We start from the raw sequence: 18,706 nt of genomic DNA on the forward strand, positions 1-18,706 counted from the left end.
GCCTATTCACACAAGTCCAAGATCTTCTGTAGAGGGCGCTGTGCTGAAATGGACTTCTGATCACCAAAAGTTCCAGTGCAAAAGCCCACAGAAAGTCGTGGTTAGTACCATTTGTTCACTGCTGACCGCAAAATCTCGGTCGATAGGAGAGCAGCTCTTCACTTGTAATCAACGCAAAGGAGTTGAGAATGAACAATTCTTTCTCATTCTGTCAGAGTTACACACCATGTGTACCTGCTTTTTCAGTTTGCTGAAGCCCTTAGATGTTAAAACTTAATCTGGAGAGCCAGATCTGGCTGAATGATTATTTCAAACCCTTAACTGCTGCTTAAAACTTCTGTTTTCAGAAATAAATCCAGACCAGTCCCATAAATTGAGGGATCTCAGAATTTAATACTGTTTATTTAATAAGTTTGGTAGGAAATGATAATACCTTCAACTCATTGAGTACCGTGAGACAATTTTACATACACAGCAATAATAAAAATGAGATGTTTAAAGCAATGATATAAATGCACTTATAGTATAGTTCTTGATACTTTGACAGCGAGATTTTATAATATGATTTTCTAACGTGAATGTTGCTAAACTATAAAGTTGCAGTACAGGATTGGTAGTCAGATGGTAAGGTGTCAGTACTTTGACTGCTTGATATTCCCTTGTATTCCTTTCTTGGGTCCCAAGCTCCTGTCTTCACCACAGCGGTGAAACTGTCAATGAATATTTCAGAATTTTATCTTAAATGTCACATATGAAACCTCCAATGCTTACAGGTTTAAAGGATAATGAAAGTAAATGTTCCTCAAAACACAGTTGTGATCGGGTTAACCGTTAACAATCGAAAGGATTTCTTCACACATGGTGCTCAAATGCTGCAGCCGGTTGTTGGGAAGGGTAGTTGAGGCCAAGACTAATTTAAGAAACAGCTAGACGCTGCAAAGGGAAGGCAGCGGGTTGTTATTCCAGATGAGATTAAATAGCTTCCTTGTCCAGCCTGATTTTGCGATTGGTATCGTCACAGTTTCTTTTTTCCTTAAAATGATAAAACTTAGTGTAAAGGGGTAATATTCTGGGTCCCAGGTGGGAGTGCAAATTTGCAAAATTAGCCAGTTACTCATTCTGTGGACAAAACACTCAAAATAACATTCATAAATTAGAGATGATTTCCAAAGGAAGTGCCCACACTGTTAATCCTCTGAGTACTAAATCAACTCCTTTTGTACCATGAACGACAACATTTTTCAGCCTCTCTCCCACCACCCATTTATTTTCAGAGTAACTAAAACATGCGACGGATAATATTTTTCACACATCACAAAACATTCATTATGCAAGGACTACATTGTAGCTTGTATGTAAAATACATGAGAACGTTTTATATATATATATATCTATATATATATATATATATCTTTTTTTTCATTTTCTTTAAGAACACTTACAAAAACTTAACTGGTTTGGTTATTCTTGTGCATCTTCCCCGGTCACTTAATAGTTAACAATCGAATTGGATTTGACAACCGAAGATCATTTGGGGGAGTTGGACGATGAAAACAGTTTCTGGGAGGTGCAGCGATCCAATCTTCACGGGGTCAATGGAGCCTTCGAATGACTAGAACCTGCAAACTGTTGCAATGTGATTTTATAGATCAGATCATCGGCACTCAGAGGATTAAAGAGATGTTACCGGACACCAACACCGATTCAGTGAAAAGTGTGAAGGAGGTGGAGAAGACAACCCTGTTGATACATGAAGCTATAGAGAAGAAAATGAGCATGGCTATTCAAAAAAAAACACTGACATTGCCAGAAATTAGCGACACTGCAACTGTACACTTAAAAGCAAGCACGTCATCATAGTTTCGGAGATGGAGAGGTGTATTGCCATGCACAGATGAACCTTATTAGACTGACACAGAAATACAGAAGGAAGACGTTTGGAAACCTGTAACATTATTGTCGGCAGCTAGGATATACATTCATGAACGTAACAGCAAAGGATACGGCAACTGTGAGCGCTGGAGTTGGGGTTCAATGTCACCGTTGGGATGGGTTGAACCAAAGTTTTGCAAGTCGATGAAAATGAACGCGTAACGTTGAGCACATCAAAACAGAAGGAAAAAAAGGAGAAAAGTTGCGCTCAAACGAAGAGGGATGGCAGTTTAGTTTATTCGGACAATGCAGCCCCACATTGTGAAACACCAAATGGTTCCAAGCTTTCGAATTACAAGCGGAACCTTCATTATCTGCCAACATATGAGATGTGGATAGAGGTCATTGGCGGACAATTGCAAACCCCCCCATGGTCCAGCCAATACCTCAGAGATGGGAATGGAGACACAGTACAATACGTAGAAAACAGAGCGAATTGAATCTTTCCAGGACTCTATGGTTGGTTTATAACCAGGCAGGAAGGGGCATACTGAGCGATGAGGTGATGTCTCAACCTACAGCCTTGACCCCATGAAAAATCAAGTGGCTGAACGGGGGAAGGTGGACAACTGAAATACAAATAATGTAGGTTCCACTGCAAGTCAAAGCATTTTGTTGTTGTGGTTGTTGTGCTATAAAACTGCATCTGCAGTTCGGTTTCCACCTCAAGCCCTAAAATAACTTGAACCGTTGTTGTTGTTGTTGTTGTTGTTGATATCTAGGTGACCCTGACAGGACATTCGTTGAATGTGTGGGCAAACCTTCTTGATCTACTTGACCTCTGCGTGTGCTGATGCTCTCCTCGGTCACCCATTAAGTGTATTTTTGTAACGCCCCATCACGTGAGAGATTACAGAAATTGACACCGTTTTTTCGGGGGGGGGGGGTGGGGGGGGGGTGGGGGTGATGTCAATTACATCGCAACAGTCAACCGCTTTGATTTTTATTTTCATGCTGGAGATTCTTCCGATGAGGAAGCAGTGACACCAGTGAAGCAGACTGTTACTGCTCCCAGTCTTTGTAACATGCTAACATAACACTGTTCTGGGAAAACAAAATCAGTTGTATTTTTATAAAAAGAGATGTTTGTGCTTGGCACACCGCTCCCCAAAAAAATTAATCATCCTCTTCCTCCTCCACTTCTGTTTTTACTGGGATCTTGTCGGGGGGGTTGAAGCATTTTTCGAAGAATCTGACAATTGACTTGAGCAGGTGCTGCTTAACTGTGACTTTTTCCATGAAGTGGCCCTCATCGGGGTATATCTGTAAAAGAGGTAGTGTCGTGTGTTTAGCAGCACAGAGACGTACTCTGGTAAAAAGATGACCCAAACCTGACATCTTCAACAACAACCATTGGCATTTATATAGCGCCTCTAACCTGCCTGTGTCAGCAGTGGCTCAGTGGGCAGCACACTTGCCTCTGAGTCATAAGAACATAAGAAATAGGAGTAGGACTAGACCATTTGGCCCCTCGAGGCTGCTCAGCATTCAATACGATCATGGCTGATCTGATTCTGGCCTCAACTCCACTTCTCCGCCCGCTTCCCATAACCCTTGACTCCCTTATCTTTCAAAAATATGTCTATCTCTAACTTAACTACATTCAATGACCCAGCCTCCACAGCTCTCTGAGGCAGAGCATTCCAAAGATTCATGACCCTCTGAGAGAAGAAATTCCTCCTCATTTCCATTTCAAATGGGTAACCCCTTATTCTGAAACTATGCCCCCGAGTTTTAGATTCCCCCACGAGGGGAAACATCCTCTCTGCATCTACCCAGTCAAGCCCCCTCATAATCTTATATGTTTCAATAAGATCACCTCTCATACTTCTAAACTCCAATGACTATAAGCCCAACCTGCTCAACCTTTCTTCATATGACATCCCCTTCATCTTAGCAATCAACGTTCTCTGAACTGCCTCCAGTGCAAGTATATCCCTCCTTACATAAGGAGACGGAAACTGTACGCAGTACTCCAGGTGTGGTCTTACAGTTGTAGCAGGACTTCCCTACTTTTATACTCTATCCCCCTTGCAATAAAGGCCAACATTCCATTTGCCTTCCTTATTACTTGCTGTACCTGAATACTAACTTTTTGCGCTTCATGCACCAGGACCCCCAGATTCCTCTGTACCATCGGATTTTGTAATCTCATTTAAATAATAATTTGCATTTTTATTTTTCCTACCAAAGTGGATAACCTCACAGTTTCCCACATTATACTCCATCTCCAAATTTTTGCCCACTCACTGAGCCTGTCTATATCCCTTTGCAGATTCTTTGTGACCTCCTCACAACTTGCTTTCCCATAGCTTTTCAAGTTCCACCCCAGGAACTTTAGCACAAAAATCTAGGCTGTGGGAGTGCTGCAATGCACTATTTTGAAGAAGAGCAGGACAGTTATCCCCAGTGTCCTGACCAATATTTATCCCTCAATCAACGTAACAAAAACAGATGATCTGGTCATTATTACATTGCTGTTTATGGGAGCTTGCTGTGCGCAAATTGACTGCTGCGTTTGCCACATTACAACAGTGACTACACTCCAAAAAGTACTTCATTGGCTGTAAAGGGCTTTGGGATGTCCGGTGGTCATGAAAGGCGCTATATAAATGCAAGTCTTTCTTTTTTCTCTTTCTTTAACATAGCAAAACAACCCGAGGGTGCTTCACAGGAGTGTTATTAAACAAAATTTGACACTGAACCACACAAAGAGATACTGTTCTGGAATTTGCAGAAAAAGCAATGGTGGGGCTAGGAGCACTCACAGTTATTAAAGAGTAAATTGGACAGCAACTTCTAGTGACCGCACATGCACAGGTAAATGTGGAAATCAGGAAGTTGCTGTCCAAGTTGTTCTGCTCCTCCAGTATCTCGCCGGAGACTCTGAACAGAAACACATGATGTGTGTGAAGTTGCGGTACTTACATCATAGATACCCATTAAACATGCCAGAAAAAGTTAGGCTTGAATATTAAACGTGGCGATAAATCTTAACTATTCCCAACAACCTCTCCGGCACTGAAAATTAACTTTTACAAGTGTGGAGTTGCATTCCTTCAGATTTTAATTCGTGTTGGAGATTTTAAAATTATTTATAAAACAAACATTTTCTTTTGGGGGCGGGTACGGTGGGGTGGGTTGAGGATGACATTGGTGGCCCCTTCTGGAACATCCCGTGGACTCCCCTGTGCTGACTCTTTCGAAGTCCCGCTCACCCCGCTCTTTCCCCATATCCCTGCAATTATTTTCTCCTGAAAGTATTTCTTCAATTCCACTTTGAAGCCTGCTATTGAATCTGTATCCACCATCCTATCAGGTAGTGCATTCTGGGTCCTAACCACTCGTTGCATAAAAAAGTTTTTCCTCATGTCGCCTCTGGTACTTTTGCCAATCACCTTATATCTGTGTCCTCTGTTTATCAACCCTTCAACCATTGGAAACAGCTTCTGGTTATTTACTCAATTTAAACCTTCATGATTTTGAACACCTCTATCAAATCTCCTCATAGCCTTCTCTGCTCTAAGGAGAACAAATGCAGCTTCTCCAGTCTGCCAATGTAACTGGATGTAGTGGTTATGGGACGACTAGTCCAGAGAACATGAGCTCAAATCCCACCAGAGCAGTTTGAGGAGGGACAGTGCTCCTTTTAATACAAAGCAGCGACTCTGTAAATAATGCAAATATAAAATACCTGCAAAGAATAGTTAGCCTTTGCGTTGATTAAGTGGGTTATAAGATCTGCCGTGTGCTGGAAATGGACAGTTTCTGAAAAGAAAGAGATAGTGATGAGATATGAAGGAAAAACAAACTGTAAAGGCTGGAAAGTTGCAATCAATTAAAACAAATAAAGGAAACAAACAGCAGGGGTGTCAGCATTTGAAAAGAGAACAAATACCAAGAAAGGTCTACAGCTAAAATGGTAACTGACGTTTAGGAACATAGGAACAAGAAACCATTCAGCCCTTCGAGCCTGTTCCATCATCCAATTAGATCAGGGCTGATCTGTAACTTATCTTCATTTACCCACCTTGGTTGCCTATCCCTTAATACCCTTGCCAAACAAAAATCTATCATTCTCAGTCTTAGAAATTTTGGGGCTGAAATTCATCAACTCACCGCCCACTGCCACTGACATTCCTCTGGAAGATCCGCCCAGTGCCACTTTCGATGTGGCCTGGAGTGGGCGGGAGGGGAGTGCAACCGGGAACCACCCGCTGACATCAGCGGACGGCCGAGTGGCGCAACTGACCTCCCATTCGCCGAGCTCCCAGATTGATGCGGGCGGGAGTCGGCGGCAGAACGGGGGTGGACTGCTGGCTGGAGACTGGTCTATCCCCAATGCTAAGTAGGAAGATCCTGAAAAATAGGTTAGTGAACATTTTATATATTTTTTTCCCCACATTGACCTACCTGCATGGGGTCCCCTGAAGATCTTCCGATAGTTTTTTAATTTGTTACTGATGATTTTTTTCCCAGCTCTTCGACCCTCCGTGGGCCCGACTCCATCCTTGGTGGCACTTGGGCGGCAAGCACCTCTGCCGCCGAGAATGAGACCTCCCGCCCGCTGCTGCCCAGATTGGCGGCGTGCATCATCCATTTGCCGCCCAACCACTTTCGAGGGACCTCGGCGATGAATATCCCGCCCAAAGTACCGTCTGGTACCTCGGCGGCCATTGGCGACACTTGGGCAGGCAGAGGCCTTGTTCAAAATCGGCCCCTTTCAATTGACCCCCATGCTCAGCTTTTTCAGGGAGATGGTTCCAGATTTCCACTACCATTTGTGTGAAGAAGTGCTTCCTGATATCATCTCTGAACTGCCTAGCTCTAATTTTAAGGTTCTGTTCCCTTATTATGGACTACCCCACCCCACCAGAGGAAATAGTTTCAATGGACCCGATCAACTCCTTTAATTATCTTAAACAACCCATTAGATCCCCCCTTAATCTTCTATACTCAACAGAATGGAAGTCTAGCCGATGCAACCTGTCCTCATAATGTCTGGTGAACCTGCACTGCATCCCTCCGAGGCCAGTGTGTGAGTTGCGGTGTCCAAATCGTTTCTCTTTTCAATGCTGGCCAACCTATTGCATATTTCCAATTATACATTTCCAGTGTGTTCTATTTTTAAATCATAAAACTTTTCTTTGTCCTGCAAAAGAAATATAACATTATTATTTCTGACTTGAGTTCAGTGTAATTTATCATTTAATGAACTGCTGCTTGACACGAGCATTCTGTGACTTCTCCTTGTAACATAAAGTACAGCCAAATGATACATCAAAGAGCTTATCTTCATCTGACTGAAACCTCTGTAATTGAATTTTTATATGAATGACATTTTGCTTTTCTTAACAAACAGTCGAGACGAAATGAGATGATTATCAAATGCGTTTGAGTGTCAGCTTGTCGAGTGGGTCATACACTTTCCCACACTTCTGTGCATAGTTTTAAAATGCTCCCTTCTAATTGCCATCGATCATCTCGAACATTTGCATGTAGTAAAAGAATCGTCAATAGAGTAAACATGACCTTGAGATCGATCGAGGAGATTCCCACGACAAAAGGAGTCAGCTTCGCTAGAAGTAGACCACACACAGAGTTCGAGTGCACAGCGAGATTTAATATTCAATCTTGCTTAGGGAAATGGAGCTTGAATCAAACAAGATTCAATACATGAGCAGAACACATCAGCACCTAAATGCTGGGTAAATTTAAATGCTAACATCCCACAATGGCATGCTCCCAGCAGGGAGCCATGTTCACAGGACGTGTGGGCCATCAACAAATTTTGAGGAGGACACACAAAATCTGCAAAGGGATATAGACAGGCTAAGTGAGTGGGCAAAAATTTGGCAGATGGAGTATAATGTGGGAAAATGTGAGGTTATCCACTTTGGCAGAAATAACAGAAAACAAAGTTATAATTTAAATGGAGAAAAATTGCAAAGTGCTGCAGTACAGAGAGACCTGGGGGTCCTTGTGCGTGAAACACAAAACGTTAGTATGCAGGTACAGGAAGTAATCAGGAAGGCAAATGGAATGTTGGCCTTTATTGCAAGGGGGATAAAGTATAAAAGTAGAGAAGTCCTGCTGCAATTGTACAGGGTATTGGTAAGGCCATACCGGGAGTACTGCATACAGTTTTGGTCTCCGTATTTAAGGAAGGAGATACTTGCATTGGAGGCAGTTCAGAGAAGGTTCACTAGGTTGATTCCGGAGATGAGCGGGTTGAGTTATGAAGATAGGTTGAATAGGTTGGGCCTATACTCACTGGAGTTCAGAAGAATGAGAGATGATCTTATTGAAACATAAGATAATGAGGTGGATGCAGAGAGGATATTTCCACCCATAGGGGAAACTAAAACTAGGAGACATAGTCTTAGAATAAGGGCTGCCCATTTAAAACTGAGATGAGGAGAAATTTCTTCTCTCAGACGGTTGTTAATCTATGGAATTCTCTGCCCCAGAGAGCTGTGGAGGTTCAGACATTGAATATATTTAACGTGGAGATAGACAGATTTTTGAGCGATAAGGCAGCCCGTGTGCTGTTAAAACAGTTTTTCATAGACGAGCGGCAAGCCCACAGATTGAGGTACAATTGAAATTAACTGCACAGTCTACAGAAACTGGATTTAACAGCAGAAGCAATGCGAATCCATTTCTTGGCTGCTGGACAGCTGGGCCCCAATATGGGCGGGGAGGCGAAGTGGGTGTGTGGAGCGGATGTGCTGGCGAATTTAACGGTGGGGCCTTGTTATAATTTTCTTCTTCTCTTTCCTGCCCATCCAGCTTCTAGGCAGAAAAACCAGCAGCAGTGGGGCACAGCCAGGGACCGTTGGCGACAGTACCCGGGCAATCGGACAGGTGAGGCCTGAGGACTGGGAGAAATTTAGAATTCAGCAGAGGAGGACAAAGGGTTTAATTAGGAGGGGGGAAATAGAGTATGAGAGGAAGCTTGCTGGGAACATAAAAATTGATTGCAAAAGCTTCTATAGAGATGTGAAAAGAAAAAGATTAGTGAAGACAAACGTAGGTCCCTTGCAGTTAGATTCAGGTGAATTTATAATGGGGAACAAAGAAATGGTAGACCAGTTAAACAAATACTTTGGTTCTGTCTTCACGAAGGAAGACACAAATAACCTTCTGGAAATACTAAGGGACCGAGGGTCTAGTGAGAACTGAAGGAAATCCTTATTAGTCAGGAAATTGTGTTAGGGAATTTGATGGGATTGAAGGCCGATAAATCCCTGGGGCCTGATAGTCTGCATCCCAGAGAACTTAAGGAAATAGCCCTAGAAATAGTGGATGCATTGGTGATCATTTTCCAACAGTTTATCGACTCTGGATCAGTTCCTATGGACTGGAGGGTAGCTAATGTAACACCACTTTTTAAGAAGGGAGGGAGAGAGAAGGCAGGCAATTATAGACCAGTTAGCCTGACATCAGTAGTGAGGAAAATGTTAGAACCAATTATTAAAGATGAAATAGCAGCACATTTGGAAAGCAGTGACGGGATCGGTCCAAGTCAGCATGGATTTATGAAAGGGAAATCCTGCTTGACAAATCTTCTAGAATTTTTTGAGGATGTAACTAGTAGAGTGGACAAGGGAGAACCAGTGGATGTGGTGTATTTGGACTTTCAAAGGGCTTTTGACAAGGTCCCACACAAAAAATTGGTGTGCAAAATTAAAGCACATGGTATTGGGGGTAATGTACTGACGTGGATAGAGAACTGGTTGGCAGACAGGTAGCAGAGAGTCGGAATAAACGGATCCATTTCAGAATGGCAGGCAGTGACTAGTGGAGTGCCGCAGGGCTCAGTGCTGGGACCCCAGCTAGTTACAATATACATTAACGATTTGGATGAGGGAATCTCCGCGTTTGCAGATGACACTATGCTGGGTGGCGGTGTGAGCTGTGAGGAGGACGCTAAAAGGCTGCAGGGTGACTTGGACAGGTTAGGTGAGTGGGAAAACGAGTGGCAGATGCAGTATAATGTGGATAAATGTGAGGTTATCCACTTTGGTAGCAAAAACACGAAAGCAGAATATTATCTGAATGGCGGCAGATTAGGAAAAGGGGAGGTGCAATGAGACCTGGGTGTCATGGTATATCAGTCATTGAAAGTAGGCATGCAGGTACAGCAGGCAGTGAAGAAGGCAAATTGGTATGTTGGTCTTTATAGCTAGGGGATTTGAGTATAGGAGCAGGGAGGTCTTACTGCAATTGTACAGGGCCTTAGTGAGGCCTCACCTCGAATATTGTGTTCAGTTTTGGTCTCCTAATCTGAGGAAGGACGTTCTTGCTATTGAGAGAGTGCAGCGAAGGTTCACCAGACTGATTCCCGGGATGGCAGGACTTACATATGAGGAGAGACTGGATCGACTGGGCCTGTATTCACTGGAGTTTAGAAGGATGAAAGGGGATCTCATAGAAACATATATAATTCTGACGGGACTGGACAGGTTAGATGCAGGAAGAATGTTCCCGATGTTGGAGAAGTCCAGAACCAGGGGACATAGTGTAAGGATAAGGGGTAAGCCATTTAGGACTGAGATGAGGAGAAACCTCTTCACTCAGAGAGTTGTTAACCTATGGAATTCTCTACTGCAGAAAGTTGTTGATGCCAGTTCATTGGATATATTCAAGAGGGAGTTAGATATAGCCCTTACATCTAAAGGGATCAAGGGATACAGAGAGAAAGCAGGAAAGGGGTACTGAGGTGAATGATCAGCTATGATCTTACTGAATGGTGGTGTAGGCTCGAAGGGCCGAATGGCCTACTCCTGCACCTATTTTCTATCGTTCTATGTTTCTATGATATCGGGGCTTGTTAGGAGTGGTGGGGGAGGGCGAGGTGGAGTGGGGGGCGGCTGCTGGTGTGGGAGAGCCCAGCAATGGTGGAGGAGGGAGGGATGTAGAGATCGGTGCTTGCGTGAGCGGGGATGTCGCCGATCGCGGCAGAGAGGAGAGGCCTCGATTGGCAGAAGGGAGGCCGAAGGATTCCTTGATTACATGTCGGGGGGGTTAGGAGGAAGCACTCCTCCTCCTCCTAGCTCACAGGGAGTGTTGGAGAATGCCCTGTCCTGTTGCAGAAAGCAGTTCCCGCCTCCCTTTTTTGCTGCCGGGTTTCCCGAGCCCTGGGAAACCCGGCCGGCAGCTGATAAATTTACATCAGGTTCCAAATTGCACTGTGTAGACATCATATGTAGCGGGTTGGGGACAAGTTCCCCAATTCTTTATTTAACCATTCCGCCCCTCCCGCCCTGCCCCGACCTTGTCCTGCCTGTCATGCGGGGGCGGAGGTTAATATTGAGGCTCAAGTTCGAATTATAAGATCGATATAAACGCAGTTTTGGTTCATAGGCTTATATTCCCATGACCGGTAACAGAGCTGTAACCACCGGGACTTTACTGGATTGTTCAACAGTTGAAAATGCATTCTTCAACCACAAGGGACTTGAGCACATAAATCTAGGCTGACACTCCAGTGCAGTGCTGAGGGTGTGCTGCACTATTGGAGGTGCCGTCTTTCGGCTGAGAGGTTAAACCGAGGCCCCGTCTGCCCTCTCGGGTGGACATAAAAGGTCCCATGGCACTATTTCGAAGAAGAGCAGGGGAGTTATCCCTGACCAATATTTATCCCTCAATCAACATAACAAAAACAGATTATCTGGTCAATATCACATTGCTATTTGTGGGAGCTTGCTGTGCGCAAATTGGTTGCTGGGTTTCCCACATTACAACAGTGACTATTCTCCAAAAGTACTTCATTGGGTGTAAAGTGCTTTGAGATGATGGTGGTCGTGAAAGGCGCTATATTAATCCAAATTTTCCTTTGTTTCTTTTACAACTCAAGTCTAGAAGAATAACTGTTCTGGTCACTGTTTTTTCATTGTTGAAGAAGATATAGAACGAAAGTGCCCCACGTCAACCATTGCACTCTATTGTGACCCTAGTGACTGCACATATTTGAGTCATGTTGAGAGGGCTATGGGTGCCAGTGCGGATATTTTAGGTGTCTTTACAATAGAAGTCTGGATAGCAAAACTCGGGCCAAAAATATGATAGTTACCAAGAAATGAAATAGGGAACTCAGAAAAATCTATGTTACCCAGAGAATGTGGAACTCACTATGGGAGTGGTTGAGGCAAATAGTATGGATGCGTTCCAGGAGAAACATAGAAACATAGAAAATAGGTGCAGGAGTAGGCCATTCGGCCCTTCGAGCCTGCACCGCCATTCAATAAATTCATGGCTGAACATGCAACTTCAGTACCCCATTCCTGCTTTCTCGCCATACCCCTTGATTCCCCTAGTAGTAAGGACTACATCTAACTCCTTATTGAATATATTTAGTGAATTGGCCTCAATGATTTTCTGTGGTAGAGAATTCCACAGGTTCACCACTCTCTGGGTGAAGAAGTTTCTCCTCATCTTGGTCTTAAATGGCTTACCCCTTATCCTTAGACTGTGACCCCTGGTTCTGGACTTCCCCAACATTGGGAACATTTTTCCTGCATCTAACCTGTCTAAACCCGTCAGAATTTTAAACGTTTCGATGAGATCCCCTCTCATTCTTCTGAACTCCAGTGAATACAAGCCCAGTTGATCCAGTCTTTCTTGATATGTCAGTCCCGCCATCCCGGGAATCAGTCTGGTGAACCTTCGCTGCACTCCCTCAATAGCAAGAATGTCCTTCCTCAAGTTAGGAGACCAAAACTGTACACAATACTCCAGGTGTGGCCTCACCAAGGCCCTGTACAACTGTAGTAACACTTCCCTGCCCCTGTACTCAAATCCCCTCGCTATGAAGGCCAACATGCCATTTGCTTTCTTAACCGCCTGCTGTACCTGCATGCCAACCTTCAATGACTGATATACCATGACACCCAGGTCTCGTTGCACCTCCCCTTTTCCTAATCTGTCACCATTCAGATAATAGTCTGTCTCTCTGTTTTTACCACCAAAGTGGATAACCTCACATTTATCCACATTATACTTCATCTGCCATGCATTTGCCCACTCACCTAACCTATCCAAGTCACTCTGCAGCCTCATAGCATCCTCCTCGCAGCTCACACTGCCACCCAACTTAGTGTCATCCGCAAATTTGGAGATACTACATTTAATCCCCTCGTCTAAATCATTACTGTACAATGTAAACAGCTGGGGCCCCAGCACAGAACCTTGCGGTACTCCACTAGTCACTGCCTGCCATTCTGAGATAAGCATATGCAGGAGAAGGAAGTTGAGGGTTTTGTTTGTAGAGTTAGATAAGGAAGGATGGCACGAGTGCAGCATGAATGTCAGCATGGACAGGTTGGGTTGGATGGTCTGTTTCTGTGCCGTATATCCTATGTAATCAGACCCAAACACTTTCAGTGAGATCGTGTGATGGCACAACATGTCATTCTCCCAATCCGTTGTGGCATGAGTGGCAGGATGTGGAATTGCAGCAGTGTTGCCGCACATGAGAAATCCTTTATCTTGATTGTGTGACCAGGGAAAGTTAAATGTTTCTCTGCAGGGAAGAATTTTTATCCCCCTATTTTGTCCCTTGCCTTTAATTGCCCCCTTTCACCTAATGGTCCTGTGGAAATCTGCACCTCAGAAATCTGTGGCAACCTCAGAAAGATGTTCCCACAGGATATTTCCAGTTGAGCCTCTAAACTCAAAGGGTAAACTGCAACGATATCCGAACATCTCGGCTTTACCGCAACCTCCCAATGGCTGCATCAGCCGAGATAGCTCAGCACGGATCGACCGAAAGACAATGAGCAGAAACTCCGCTTCAAAACCTCAACCATCGCCCATAAGTCCTTCCGCACAATTTCAGGCCCAGGATCTTTACCAAGATGCTATGGAATTCACTTGTTCACACCCTTACCGTCTGCAGTCCCGTGGATTAGCAACAATTCCTCCTCTCGCAGTCGCAACACTCGATATGTGAATTCGGACACCTACACATGAAGAAAATGGTACCTTGTTGGTGTCAGATTACCCAGTACATTTATAATTAATAATTACAACAACAGTACAGTTTTATATCTGTAGCCTTTTTATTCTAGTCAAAGCAATTTACCAAGTGTACACACCGAAAAGCATCCACCCAATTACTGTCCTTTTTACACCAGACATGCAAAGAAAGGACAAACTTGCATTTGTATTGCAATTTATCATATCTTCAGGGTATCCCAAAATGCTTCACCAATGGATAATTTTGAAGTGCTTTAAAGGCCTCAGCGGGTAAAGGGACTTTTATCTGATAGCAAAGGAGAATTATTAAGTATAGGAAAATGCCGTGCTCGAGCAACAGGATGCTATGAGTGTCCAATGTAAAGATCTTACTGAAGCAAATGTGACAGAGGAGGGAGCTCCTTGTTCAGGCAGTTCTGCTGTAATGCTGAATGCCCTGGTGAGGTGTGTCAAGGTAGGAGATCCCACCAAAACCTTATAATAGTGTCAGCCAGTGGCTCAGTGGGTAGCACCCTTGCCTCTAAGTCAGGAGGTTGTGGGTTCAAGTCCTATTCCAGGGACTTGTGCATGAAAATCTAGGCTGACAGTGCAGTACTGAGGGAATGCTGTGGTGTCTTTTGGATGAGATATTAAACCGAAGCCCCGTCTACCTCTCACGTGGACAGAGGGTCTAGTAAGAAGGAGGAACTGAGGGAAATCCTTATTAGTGGGGAAATTGATGGGATTGAAGGCTGATAAATCCTCAGAGCCTGATGGACTGCATCCCAGAGTACTTAAGGAGGTGGCCTTGGAAATAGCGGATGCATTCCAGAGACTCTGGATCAGTTCCTATGGAGTGGAGGGTAGCCAATGTAACCCCACTTTTTAAAAAAGGAGGGAGAGAGAAAACAGGGAATTATAGACCGATCAGCCTGACATCGGTAGTGGGTAAAATGATGGAATCAATTATTAAGGATGTCATAGCAGCGCATTTGGAAAGAGGTGACATGATAGGTCCAAGTCAGCATGGATTTGTGAAAGGGAAATTATGCTTGACAAATCTTCTGGAATTTTTTGAGGATGTTTCCAGCAGAGTGGACAAGGGAGAACCAGTTGATGTGGTGTATTTGGACTTTCAGAAGGCTTTCGACAAGGTCCCACATAAGAGATTAATGTGCAAAGTTAAAGCACATGGGACTGGGGGTAGTGTGCTGACGTGGATTGAGAACAGCTTGGCAGATAGGAAGCAAAGAGTAGGAGTAAATGGGTACTTTTCAGAATGGCAGGCAGTGACTAGCAAGGTTCTGTGCTGGGGCCCCAGCTGTTTACATTGTACATTAATGATTTAGACGAGGGGATTAAATGTAATATCTCCAAATTTGCAGATGGCACTAAGTTGGGTGGCAGTGTGAGATGTGAGGAGGATGCTATGAGGCTGCAGAGTGACTTGGATAGGTTAGGTGAGTGGGCAAATGCATGGCAGATGAAGTATAATGTGGATAATTGTGAAGTTATTCACTTTGGTGGTAAAAACAGAGAGACAGACTATTATCTGAATGGTGACAGATTAGGAAAAGGGGAGGTGCAACGAGACCTGGGTGTCATGGTACATCAGTCATTGAAGGTTGGCATGCAGGTACAGCAGGCGGTTAAGAAAGCAAATGGCATGTTGGCCTTCATAGCAAGGGGATTTGAGTACAGGGGCTGGGAGGTGTTACTACAGTTGTACAGGGCCTTGGTGAGGCCACACCTGGAGTATTGTGTACAGTTTTGGTCTCCTAACTTGAGGAAAAACATTCTTGCTATTGAGGGAGTGCAGCGAAGGTTCACCAGACTGATTCCTGGGATGGCGGGACTGACATATCAAGAAAGACTGGATCAACTGGGCTTGTATTCAGAAGAATGAGAGGGGATCTCATAGAAACATTTTAAAATTCTGACGGGTTTAGACAGGTTAGATGCAGGAAGAATGTTCTCAATGTTGGGGAAGTCCAGAACCAGGAGTCACAGTCTAACGATAAGGGGTAAGCCATTTAGGACCGAGATGAGGAGAATCTTCTTCACCCAGAGAGTGGTGAACCTGTGGAATTCTCTACCACAGAAAGTTATTGAGGCCAATTCACTAAATATATTCAAAAAGGAGTTCGATGTAGTTCTTACTACTAGGGGGATCAAGGGGTATGGCGAGAAAGCAGGAATGGGGTACTGAAGTTGCATGTTCAGCCATGAACTCATTGAATGGCGGTGCAGGCTCGAAGGGCCGAATGGCCTACTCCTGCACCTATTTTCTATGTTTCTATGTTTCTATGACATGAAAGACCCCATGGCACTATTTTGAAGAAGAGCAGGGGAGTTATCCCTGGTGTCCTGGCCAATATTTATCCCACACTCAATATGACAAAAAACAGATTATCTGGTCATTATCACATAGCTGTTTGTGGGAGTTTGCTGTGCACAAATTGGCTATCGAATTTTCCACATTGCAACAGTGACTGCATTTTAAAAAGTACTTCATTGGCTGTAAAGTGATTGGGGATGTCTGGTGATCGTGAAAGGCGCTATATAAATTCAAGTCTTTCTTTCTTTATATTAATGGGAATAGGAGTTACCGCCCCTTGCACAGTCTTACAGTACTTTCATTGCTTCCCATTAATTCCCTTAATACAACAGGTGCACGTCATACCTCTAACCTCTTCCTGTCAATGTCCCTTCCTCTTGCATCCTTAATTTAATCTGCTGTATCTGCATGATGCATTTCCGTACTAGCCAAACAGCAACTCCCCACATCCGACAGCACTTAGTCTAAACTCTCCCACACAGCACTTCAGGTAAATCCTGAAGCAGAGACAGGCAGAGGAGGGATGGTTAGCAACTTGCTGTCTGCAGGGCAAGCTCGCTTCCCTCCTCAGCCAATGAGTTCAGGGTCTGCTTTTAAAAGAAACCTGCCTTCTGAGCATCCGAGATTGCTGCAATCTTTGGAGACTGTACCATGGTACCTTGAGCAGGTGCTGGACCTGTGGAGAAATCCTTGCACAGAATGGAAACACTGCGTTCCACCATGTAACATACGGTTCCTCAATGGACCTTTACAATGCAGCACCATGCTACTAATGTGAAACAGACTCAAGCCTAGTACCATTTTATAGGGAGTACAGGAATAAAGTGACCTGGTGATTTACATACACAAATCTTTGAAGATGGCAGGACAAGTTGAGAAGGCTGTTGGAAAGGCATACGGGATCCTTGGTTTTATACATAGCGGTGTCGAGTACAAAAACAAGGAAGTGATATCACTGGTTGGGTCTCAACTGGAACATTGTGTCCAATTCTGGGCACCACGCTTTAGGAAGGATGTCAAGGCCTTGCAGTTGGTGCAGAGGAGCATTTTTACTCCAATGATACCACCAGGAATGACTGAATTCTGTTATGTGAAGATACGAGGGAAGCTGGGCTTATTCTCCTTGGAGCAGAGAAGGTTAAGTAGAGATTTAATAGAGACGTTCAGAATGATGAAGGGTTTTGATGGAGTTGATCAGGAGAAGCTGTTTCCGCTGGAAGGAGGATAGATAACCAGAGGACAAAGATTTAAGATAATTGGCAAAAGTCCCAATGGGCAGATGAAGAGAATTTTTTTTAATTAAGTGAGTTGTTATGATCTGAAAGGATAGTGAAAGCAAATTCAATAATAACTTTCAAAAGCAATTGGATATATACTTGAAAAGGAGACATTTGCAGGGCTGTGGAGAAAGAGCAGGAGGAGTGCAACGAATTGGACAGCTCTTTCAAAGAGCTGGCACAGGCACGATAGGCTGAATGGCCTCCTTCTGTGCAGTATGATTCTAATGGAGCAACAAGGAAGTATGTAGTAGTAGTAAAACACTTATACATACAGTATATAATATTTAAGGAACGAATGCATGAATTGCAACAGTTATACATTCCTTTCTGGCATAAAAACACAAAAGAAACAGTGGCCCACCATGGCTAACAAAATAAATTAAGGATAGTATTAGATCCAAAGAAGAGTTACACAAAGTTGCCAGAAAAAGTAGCAAGCCTGAGGATTGGGAGCAGTTTAGAATTCAGCAAAAAAGGACCAGGAGATTGATTAAGAGGGGAAAAATAGACTATGAGAGTAAACTTGCAAGGAACATAAAAACCGACTGCAAAAGTTTCTAGAAGTACGTAAAAAGAAAAAGATTAGTGAAGACAAATGTAGGTCCTTTACAGACATAAACGGGAGAATTTGTAATGGAGAACAAGGAAATGGCAGAACAATTAAATAAACACTTCGGTTCTGTCTTCATGGAAGAGGACAAATAACGTCCCAGAAATGCAAGGGAACCAAGGATCTAGTGAGCAAGAGGAGTTAAAGGAAATGATAATTAGTAAGAAAATAGTGCTGGAGGAACTAATGGGACTGAAGGCAGCTAAATCCCCAGGGCCTGATGATCTGCATCCCAGAGTACTAAAAGAGGTAGCCATGGAAATAGTAGATGCATTGGTTGTCATCTTCCAAAATTCTATAGATTATGGAACAGTTCCTGAAGATTGGAGGGTGGCAAATGTAACCCCACTATTTAAAAAGGAAGGAAGAGAGAAAACGGAGAACTATAGACCATTAGCCTCACATTAGTAGTAGGGAAAATGCTGGAGTCTATTATAAAGGATGTGATAACAGCACACTTAGATAATATCAATGGGATTAATCAAAGTCAACATTAATTTATGAAAGGAAAATCATGTTTGACAAACCTACTGGAGTTTTTTGAGGATGTAACTGATAGAATAGATCAGGGAGAACCCGTGGATG

At 43.7% G+C, this 18,706-nt stretch overlaps 1 protein-coding gene across 4 annotated transcripts in view; it reads right to left on the reverse strand.

Moving 5' to 3' along the window:
- Positions 1-383: 383 nt before the first annotated feature.
- The window catches only part of dpp6a (dipeptidyl-peptidase 6a), an 828,704-nt gene continuing 810,381 nt past the window's right edge, over positions 384-18,706 (reverse strand). For 2 of the 4 annotated variants that reach the window (XM_070881648.1, XM_070881649.1), the window contains 3 exons: positions 13,826-13,898; positions 5,627-5,700; positions 1,453-3,195 (listed from right to left, as the gene is read on the reverse strand). In XM_070881648.1, coding sequence (XP_070737749.1) covers positions 3,049-3,195; positions 5,627-5,700; positions 13,826-13,898 — 294 coding nt within the window. In that variant the 3' untranslated portion in view covers positions 1,453-3,048. Of the gene's footprint in view, positions 1,033-1,438; positions 3,196-5,626; positions 5,701-13,825; positions 13,899-18,706 lie in introns of those variants that run through there. The other 2 variants (XR_011593400.1, XM_070881647.1) reach the window with 2 other exon arrangements.

This window comes from Pristiophorus japonicus, chromosome 5 (assembly GCF_044704955.1).
Source record: "Pristiophorus japonicus isolate sPriJap1 chromosome 5, sPriJap1.hap1, whole genome shotgun sequence".
In the NCBI taxonomy this organism is placed as follows: domain Eukaryota; kingdom Metazoa; phylum Chordata; class Chondrichthyes; family Pristiophoridae; genus Pristiophorus; species Pristiophorus japonicus.